At 32.9% G+C, this 10,489-nt stretch overlaps 1 protein-coding gene across 1 annotated transcript; it reads left to right on the top strand.

Annotated features, from left to right (window-relative positions):
- Positions 1–3,144: 3,144 nt before the first annotated feature.
- On the top strand, positions 3,145–4,328 carry LOC121766855. The gene is made up of 5 exons (XM_042163091.1): positions 3,145–3,217; positions 3,282–3,471; positions 3,652–3,826; positions 3,927–4,040; positions 4,152–4,328. Exons 1-5 carry the CDS (start codon positions 3,145–3,147, stop codon positions 4,326–4,328), a joined length of 729 nt encoding a protein of 242 aa, XP_042019025.1.
- Positions 4,329–10,489: the final 6,161 nt, after the last annotated feature.

The following is a 10,489-nucleotide window of genomic DNA, read 5'->3' on the forward strand; positions in this document are numbered from 1 at the left end:
ACACTACACACACTGCACACAATACATACAAATTATACATAAAATACACACACTGCACACTACACACACTATACAAAAAAATCCATACATTGCAAACTCTACACACGCTTTATACACAAAATAAACATACTACATATACAATACGCATAATACACACACTACACACGTTACATACACATTATATATAAAATACACACACCACACAAATTTTACACAAAATACACACACTACGCACACTATACACAACATACACACACTGCACACACATTATCCACAAACTGAAATTTCAAATTTGGTTTGATTTTTCAGTGTTGCGGTTTGGTTAAGTTTAAACTTTTAGCAAATTTCAGGTTTTTTTATTCTATTGGGTTCTGATAAAAAAAATTGAAAAACCGAAAAAAAATTCAAAAATAGGATGCTTGAAATGTGTAAAATGTGGAAGTGTGTCAAATGCGTGTAATGTGTATATTGTGTGAAGTGTTTCTAGTATATGAAATGTGTGTAGTGTAAGTGAAATGTGTGTGGTGTGCGAAGTGTGTGTAGTGTGTAAAATGTGTGTAGTGTGTAAAATGTGTGTAGTGTGTGAAGTATATGTAGTGTGTAGTGTGTGAAGTGTATGAAATGTGTGAAGTGTATGTAGTGTGTGCGTGTGTGAAGTCTGTGTTGTGGATTTATAGTGAAGCAATATAATTTTATAACTATTTGGAATTTCAATTTTCTACTTTTGATATAGAATTCAAATTGTAGAAGAATTCAAATTGTGTGTTGTGGATTTATAGTGAAACAATATAATTTTATAACTATTTGGAATTTCAATTTTCTACGAATTCAAATTATAGAATTGAAGGATTTTGAATTGTAAGTCAATTCCAAATTCAAATATTTTTTGCGTTACCAGCATTGGATTTGGAATTGAAGGCTTGAATTTCAATTCCACAACTTCAATTCCATGGTACCAAAACGGAGCATTAAATTTCAGCCCAAACTTCCATCTATTAATACAATAGCACAAGCCTAACTTTTTCTTAAGTTGAGCTCAAGCGAAACTTGCATCGCTGGACTGCCATGGACCAGCACCCCTGCCGTCGGACCGACACCTACCGTTTCTTCTACTGTGCACCGAGCAGCCCCCCGCCGCCTCCTACTGCCGTCTCCAACGCCATCTTGCAGCCATCCCGTGAACTGAAATTTCTCTTGTTTCGTTTAAGAGTTGTTTGTATTCAAAACATCTTTACTAATTGTTTTAAAACAACTTGAAGTTGTAGGCCGTTGCTACTTGTCTATGTTTACTTTAATATGTTTCTAAAGATTAATTATGAGAGGGTAAAAGGTATAGTTCATGATGTGCAAAAACTGTATTTGGAATTTTCTGCTCCTTTGAGAAGATAATGGACTGAAGGAAAACTTGTATATAGTGATTTAGAGGTGTAATCAATTGCTAACTTTCTTAAGTTGCTAAATCTGTTAACTTATTAATGTAGTGAATTAAAAATGTCAACACATAATTTTGTTGAAATTTTAATATATTATGTAGACATTATGTGTTGACATTCTACTGTCATCATATTAACATTTTTAATACACTGTGTTGATGAGTTAACATAGTTAGTAACTTAAAAATTTAGCAATATAACACACCCCACCCACCCCAGTGATTTGTTTGAGTTATGGCAGAGGTATGATGTATTGTATATAAATCCTGTAGAAATATATGGGGATTTAATTGAGGTTAGTTGTGATTGAATGGTGTGCATAATGCAGGTAATGGGGATTAATTCAGATTAATTGGGAGTATTAATTTGTGCAAAATAAATTTCAGGTAGTGGGAGTGAAAGTAAAAAATGGGTGTTGGGCTAAACAGGAATGGGTGTTGGGCTAAACAGGAGATTGTAAAGAGAATCTAATTCCATTTGTTTTAATTAAATTAGGCCCAAAGAATTGTAACTTAAATTTTCTTTCCTTGGACTTAACGTCATATTCTGTGGTGTTACTCTAAGTACTAATCAAAAATATCAAAACTCTTTTTGATCAACTGTACACATCCAATACTTCTTTAATCGTAAAAAAAATGAATATTAAATAAAAAATATTGGCTACCCATTAGACGTCATTACGAGAACGGCTAAAAATGATAGAAAAAGGTGGGGTATTACACTAGTAGCTTAGTTACTACTACTATCCACACAACTCATCATCATTAAAGCAACATTCTAGTTGCAAGAAGAGTGATTTAAGCCCAGCTCAAAATTAATTAGGCAGACAAACAAGATAAGGACTTAAACCATGTCCAATCACCGAAGCCCAACAATGTCAAGGATATCAAGCCCAATAGTAGAAAGTGTAACCCAACATCCTACGACCCAGATCCATTATCGTATATTACCTGCATCTATAACATATTAGGACAATTTGATAGAGTAGATAACCTATTTATCTTGAATTTAAATGATAAAAAATAACATAAAATGTACTTGACTTAACACGGGTTTTAAGAAGTGTAATAAAAAGTGGGTTGCAAAATTTGTGGAATATGGGTCATACTTTTATATACTTCCTTCGTCGCTGAAAAGTATGAACATTTGGTTCGGCACGAGTTTTAATACTCCCTCCGTCCCAAGTCACTTGAGGCATATCTTTTAGGCACGAATATTAAGAAATTGATGATTAGTGTTTTAAGTGGGTTGTATAATTAAGTAGATTAGTTGATTAGATGTTTCAATTATAATATTAATTTAATTTTTATGCGCCGTTTTTGAAATCTGCGATTATAACTCAATTTATATATCCATAATTGTTTGAACCAAAAGTCGAATCAAGTCTAATAAAGTTTAATTACTTAGCAGTAGAACCAAAAATAGATTAGAAATCCACCTCCCAAATTCTGTAAATGGCGGCAGAACCAAAAGAGCAAAACAATTACAGACTTGGCGCCTAATTTAAGCATTTACTGCCTATAAATACATAATCTGATATTCACACATCCTGTCAAACTGGAAAGATCAAAACAGAAACAAAAGAGAGGATGAGGCCTCGTGAATACTCCTCGGAACAACGAAACCAAGTGGTTCAATTCATCCTCGAACGTTGCATCAAAGGAAAACCACCACGAAGTACACTCAAGGAAGCTCAACTTAAGTTCTCGATATGAAGCCAAATATGCACAAGATATTGGAATGCTGCAAAGAAGCAACAAGAAAGTGGAAAAGCAATCCCATTAGTAAGTGGTAAGAAGTTTAGACAATACTCAAAAGTCATTCACTTTGATCTTACTTTATTTCAAGGTCTGAACTTTTCTAAAAGATGCAATATTAGAAGTATAGCTATTGGACTAGGATGCAGTAAATCAACAGTTTGGAGATGGGTGAAAGCAGGGCTGATCAGATCTCACACTTCAGCTATACGCCCTGATTTAACCACCCCTAACAAGCTGCTAAGATTAAGGTTCTCCCTAAAAGCTTTAGAACTAGACAGGTTTTTAAACACAATCAAGTTTAGGAACATGCACAACACTGTCCACATATATGAAAAGTGGTTCTATATTATGAAAGGTTCTCAACGATATTACTTGGCACCGGGAGAGGTTGAGCCACATAGGACATGTCAAAACAAAAAGTTCATTTCAAAAATTATGTTCATGTGTGTTGTTACTAGACCACTAATTTCAGAAAATGGAGAGGTTTTGTTTGACGGAAAGATTGGAATTTTTCCTTTCACAAAACAAGTTCCAGCCAAGAGAAAAAGCAAAAATAGAAGTGCAGGAACTATAGATACTAAGCCTATCGAAAGCATAACAAAGGTTGTGACGAAGGAATTCTTGACCAATAAGGTAATACTACGTGCATTACTTTTATGCCTTTAATTTTCGCACTACATACATGCATTTGATCAATATCTTAATGATAGACTAATGTGATGCATGCATTCAGATCATACCAGCAATAATTGAAAAATGGTCAGAAGGTGCAAGTAAGTGCATATATATCCAACAAGACAATGCAAAGCCACACATTCTAGACGATGATCCTGATTTTAGGGCTGTTGTAAATCAAAATGGTTTCACTATGAAACTTGTGTAGCAACCTCCAAACTCACCCGAGACTAATGTGAATGATTTAGGATGGTTTAGAGCAATACAATCACTACAATTGCAGACTGCATGCAAGACACTTGATGATTTGGTTAAGGCGGTTGAGAAATCATTTGAGGACCTATCTGTTGTAACATTAGACAATGTGTTCCTATCACTACAAGGTTGTATGGTTGAGATCATGAAGGCTAGAGGACATAGCAGCTACAAACTTCCCCCAATATGGGAAATGAAGCTTTAAGAAGAGTAGCACAACTCCCTTATAACTTAGAAGTCCCAAATGAGCTTGCCATTGAATGCATTTCATATTTGAAAGACCAGGGATGCATTGATGGACTTGAAATGATTGCCAAAGCTTTGGGTATGGAAGTTTAATGAGGCAGAGGAGCTTTATGGAGTTGTTTTAGAAAGGAGACATAATGGTTTTTTGTAAACATGCATATGGTATTTTGCAAAGATGCAGATTTGTGATGAATGCATATTGGTTTTTATAAAGACGCTTGATGCTCTTTTTGTAAGCAATGCATTTGCTGATAAGAATTTTTTTTTGTAAAGAATGCATTTTGTTAACAATCCCATCCAAGCTCACAACACAATTCTACCCAAGCTTATAACATAATCCAATCGAAGCACAAACAACACAAGAACATAACCAAACAAAATCTAACACTCGTATCCATCCCAATAATTATGTCAATTTATGCTAGATTTTAAAGATCTCACCAAAGGTCTAGATGCAAATTTTTAGAATCTCACCAAAAATATCACCAAACGTCTAGATGCAAATTTTTATAATCGGTGTGCGTGGGAGACATGAATTAATCCATCCACCCTGACAAATCCTCTAGCCGGGCATGGTAGATCCGAGAGAACCAAGAGGGCAGAGTAGGCGGAAGAGACAGACTAAAGAGAGAACCCAATGAAAATTTAGGGTTTCACCTCTCAGATATAGAGAGTTGCAAAGATTGAGGTGAAAAATAGGAGTTCACCTCTGGAATGTAGAGATTTTTTGCATAGATGAGGCGAAATTTAGGGATTCAATATTCGAATAGAGAGAGAAGCTGGAGAGGATGATTGAAAAGTGAGAAAGAAGAATGTGTAAAATGAAGGTTACGGGTGAGTGGGTGGGTGAGTGGGTGTCAGAGAGATTAATTTGGGTCACTCGTTTTGATAGTAATAAATAGTTAAAGTGGAGAGATAGTGTAATGTAAGAGATAGAATATTGTAGAGAAGAATTTTCTCTTTATTATTCTCTGTCTTACTTTACTATATCACCACTTTGACTATGTATTACTCCCTCCGTCCGCTTTTAAGAGTCCCGGTTTACTATTTTAGTATGTCTACCATTAAGAGTCCCGGTGCACTTTTACTATAAATGGTAGGTACACCTCACTTTCACCAAACTTATTCAACTCACAATATATTATAAAACTAATATATAAAAATGGTTCTCACATTACACTATCTTTTCTCACCCATTTTTATTTATATTTCTTAAAACCCGTGTCGAACTCAAATGGAACTCCTAATGGCGGACGGAGAAGTATCATTTTTGCAAAACAGGAGCAAAAACGAAATGACTTAACTATCTTGGAACGGGGGAAGTAATAAAATGTGAGTGTGAAATGAGCTAGTGGAATGTGAGGCCCACTGTAAAAAACGGTTCAAGTAAAATGTGACATACAATATTTTTTAGGACGTACAAAAATAGAAATAAGTGACAAATTTTTAGTAATGGATTGAGTATGCTCTTATCATGTTTTGTTTATTTATCTTTCCTTTACATTTTTCATAAAATCCTCGTCAAATTGAATGGAGACTTCTATTATGGAACATATGAAGTAAATTAGGCCTGCTTATTCGGTCGGTTCCGGTTCTAACCGGACCGGTTGACCGGTTAATCAGTTTTAAAATATTCATAAATCCTATAACCGGAACCGATCGGTTCCGGTTTGGAACCAGCCGGTTAAAAACCGGACGATTCCGGTTCCGAACCAGAACCGATGTGTAATTTTAATCCGATATTATTTATAATTTAAATAGTTCAATACTAAAAAAATAATAATCCAACATTTAGAAATATAACAAATAATACCTTAAAATTCAGATAAATACAAAAAAATACAAACCAACATTACAATAATATTCATATATGGATATGAGTGATGCCAAGTGTAGTAGGTCGGACTAGTTCATGCTAGCAATTTTTTAATAAAAAAAATAGGAGTTCTAAACTTTAGCAATTTTATTTTAAAATTGAATTCCATTTTCCCTTTTTTGGCTAAACAAATATTCAATGGATTTCCAATACTAATTGATCTTGTTGTGACTTTTTGGTTTATAACGGAACAGTTAATAAATTATTGACAAACAGGTTAAAATCGTATGTTAAATAAATTGTTACATATATTTGTTAAAAAGTTAAATTTCTATCATATGAAATGATATTGTATTTGTATAATTCTTTTGGAAATTAAAAACAAACTTATGTTGTCCTACTCATTGTAGTTAGTTCATAAAAAATGGATTGGGGAAATAATTGTAGATTCAAAGTATCACGGTTTAAACATTTTAAATACTTCAGAAAACAGAGCTAGCAAATCTAACACTGTTTAAATCTAAAAATCACATGTTTCAAATTATTTTACTTTAATTCAAATTAATTTAATTAAATTAAATCTATTAGTATATTAAATTATAAAAAGTAAAATTGAATTATAATCTGTTTTCGCGGTTAGGAACCGGTCGGTTCCGGTTCCGAACCGTAACCGATTTTATTTAAAAAGTTGGAACCGGTACCGGAACCGAAACCGAATTTTTCGGTTCCGGTTCCTCAATTAACCAACCTGTTCCGGTTCTGATTCCGGTTAACCGAGAACCGGAGAACCGTTTAAGCATCCCTAGGGTAAATCATATCAACCTAATTTAGAGCACAATTTATTAATAAACATATGTTGATGCGATATAGTTGCCTAAAATAAATTGATATTATATATTATTTCTCATGTTTAGTTTCTCGATTCTTTAAAAAGAGAGAAAATAAATCATTCCATTCTTCCGTTGTATTTCCCCGTCCATGATTTAAAGTCTTATAATGATTCAGTGTAAGTTTTAAGATTTATGAAGGAAGTTTGGAGGAAAAATTAGTAATATTATGTAGGTCCCATTTATATTTATTAATATTGTAATGCAATGTGTATATATGGATTTATTAGAATCTGAAAGGTCCACTTATCTAAAATTAGAAAAATATAAATAAGATTTTAAATCGTGGATATTTTGAAATGGTAAAATTTGATACTATCTCCGTCCATAAAATATAGACCAATTTTACTATTTTGAGCAGTCCACAAAATTAGACTAAGTATTAAATAAATACTAACCTTACACATCATTCTAAATATGGACCTCATCATTCACTAACATTATTTCCACCACACTTTTCATCTATTTCTTTTATTTTATCAATTGTGAATTAAAATTCGTGTCATTTACAACTTTGTATATTTTTGGTGGAAGGAAGTAGCATTACTCTTTGGACGGATGATTAAGTTTTAAAAAAACGGATTAGGCATTATTTCACCCTATTTGTAGCAAATTACTAAACAAAACACGAGGAGAATTATGATAGATGGCAGGCCCGGGCATTCCGATTTCAAATCATCTTATCTACGCTATATTGGCCCAATTACAAAAGAATAAATTTCTTTGTATATTATTCTGATTATTGTATGTTTTGCAGTTTTTTATGATTGAAGTAAACCAAACCCGATTCAGAATACAAATTGTAAATCTACCCAAATTGTGGTCCCGATATTTACTAAATTCGAGGTCGTCATTTCAACTTAGTTGTATTGGAATGAAATGAATGAGAAAGAGAATATAGACACATTAGAACAAATAATGTGGTATTTGATGGGGTTGGGATTTTGTTGGGCCAATCTTCATCATCTCCTTCCTTGAGAAATAAAGTGTATTTCAGGTTTGCCTTTCTCTGTCTGGTCACAATCTGCTTTCCTTTTCCCCTCAAAGTGTCTCTACTTTATTCTTTGTTTTTCAAGAAAGTTCATGCTATAAAAATTAATCCAAACACTTAATACTTCAACTTAATTATGATGTAATCCTTGTGATGCAAGTTGCATCGTTTTCAGCTAAGATTATAAACCATTATCAAATACTTCCTCTGTTCCATATTAATTCATTTTTTCAATTTTTAGAAAGTTGTAAGATAATTGAATAATAAAAAGTAATCATTTCTTACTTTATTCTCTTTTCACCTCTCTTACTTTATTTGCTATCCACTTAACACGTACTATTCTTAATCTATGTGCCGAAAAGAAGCGCATATGTTAGCAAGGAATGGAGGAGTGAATCGAATCATTTTGCACAATATTTCTTCCGTTCCACAGTAGTAGAGTCATTCATTTTACCCGTTTTAGAAAAATGATAGTTAAAGTTAATAAAGAGTAACGTAAGAGAAAAAATAGTGTAGAAAGACTCATATTTACATTATTCTTTTTTTTTTACTTTACTTTTTCTCCACTTTAACTATTTATTACTTCATTCGTCTCAAGGTAGTCGAGTCGTATTTAATTTTGGGTTGTCCCAAAATAGTTGGGTCATTTTATTTTTTGGCAAAAACTTTATCATCTCACATACTTTATTCTCTCTATTACTTTACTCTCTTCACTTTGACCTTTAATATATCAATTTCTTAAATCTCGTGCAAAAAAAATGCCCCAACTATCTTGAAATGAGGGGAGTATCATTTTTCTAAAATGATTGCAGAAAATTAGATGACTCTAATATTGTGGAACGGGGACTCTAATATTGTGGAACGGATGAAGTACAAATTAAGTCTCATATTGGTATAATATATTTTCGGTTATTTTAAAACTATATCATTATTAAAATCTATAATTAGAATGTAATGAAGTGACGGCATGGTGGCAGCAGCAGAGTGCGCCTCCTGAAAAATCATCCAGAATTGGTATGGATTTTTCCTAGCAAAAGAAAAAGATAAATAGTAGAACCAGCTTTATTTTTGCAAGGAGGAAAATTACAAAGGAGATGAGTTACCATAGTATGAGAACCACAGAATGTGCTGGCATTCATCTATGTAAGAATATTTGGGCTATCTTTTATTTTCTTTTCTTTTCTTTTCATACATATTATTTTTTGGTCTGAAAAGTAGGTTAATTGGTTGCAGCATCATTGCACAGTTGAGGAATCTGGTGGAGTGTGGTAATGACATTTTTTGTCTTTTCATATATGTCTATGACTATGAGCTGCTGCTCCAGCTGCAACATTTTATACTCTTCTTATGTAGGAGTATCAAATTATTATCATATCGTACCCCTCAAATAATAAACAAGTAGTAATATGTTAATACTCCCTCCGTTCTAGGAAAGATAATCTTTTTCTTAGGCAGTACGAGAATTTATATATAGGAATATAATTAATTGCTAATTATTTAATAATTGCTAACGGCTAACTATGTCAACAACCTATGTTATAGATGTCAACACGAAGTCATTTGTATGTCAAACTAAATATAGTTGACATTCAAATATCTTCGTGTTGACATAGACTGTTTAATTTTGCATTATAGACATAGACTGTTTAGTTCGCATTATAGATATAGACAGATTGCATTTATAAACAGTACATTTGGTATTATAGACAAAGGAATGTGATCAAATGAAAACTCTAAATATTGTACAAACTCTAAACTATGATCTGGACCATTAAAAAATATCAACAGATGATAAAATAGTAGCAACAGAAAATGTCAACACAGTGTCAACGGTTGATGCTGTGTTGATATTATGTTGACACTGTGTTGACATTTTCTGTTGCTACTATTTTGTCATCTATTGATATATTTTAATGGTCCATATCATAGTTTGGAGTTTGTACAATATATGAGTTTGCATTATATCAATACCCTATAGACAAAATTGTCTATAATGCAAAACTAACAATATATAATGCAATCTGCCTATATTTAAAATGCAATATGCAAAAGTCCAACTACAACGCCTACTAATGTATGTTGCATTGTAGCGTTTACAATTTTGCACGAGGTTAGTGGTACGTTGTCACTTTAAACCAATCGAAATATGAGTTTGACATTTACCGAGAAGTACAACGACGGTAGGCCAAAAAATGCGCCCGAGTGTGATTGCGACATGCTCTGGAAGCATTGGTCCCGAGTGCAGAATGACATGGTGTGTTTAGGCGGCATCTGTAAAAATATTTATATTCTTATATGACCTATGTGTCTATCGGTTTAATTATAAGGATCAAGTTTATATTAAATGATAAGGATTCTAATATTAAAGACGACACCGTGATGGATCGGTTTCGATTAAAGAATTAGAATCGGGTGTATTGATAACC

The sequence above is a fragment of the Salvia splendens genome, chromosome 15 (genome assembly GCF_004379255.2).
Source record: "Salvia splendens isolate huo1 chromosome 15, SspV2, whole genome shotgun sequence".
Classification (NCBI taxonomy): Eukaryota; Viridiplantae; Streptophyta; class Magnoliopsida; order Lamiales; family Lamiaceae; genus Salvia; species Salvia splendens.

Coding starts and splice junctions, on each gene's coding strand:
- LOC121766855 (XM_042163091.1), top strand. CDS start 3,145: ATGAAGCCAAATATGCACAAGATATTGGAATGCTGCAAAGAAGCAACA. Junction 3,218..3,281: donor GTGGAAAAGCAATCCCATTA/GTAAGTGGTAAG, acceptor CTTTATTTCAAG/GTCTGAACTTTTCTAAAAGA. Junction 3,472..3,651: donor AAAGCTTTAGAACTAGACAG/GTTTTTAAACAC, acceptor TGTTGTTACTAG/ACCACTAATTTCAGAAAATG.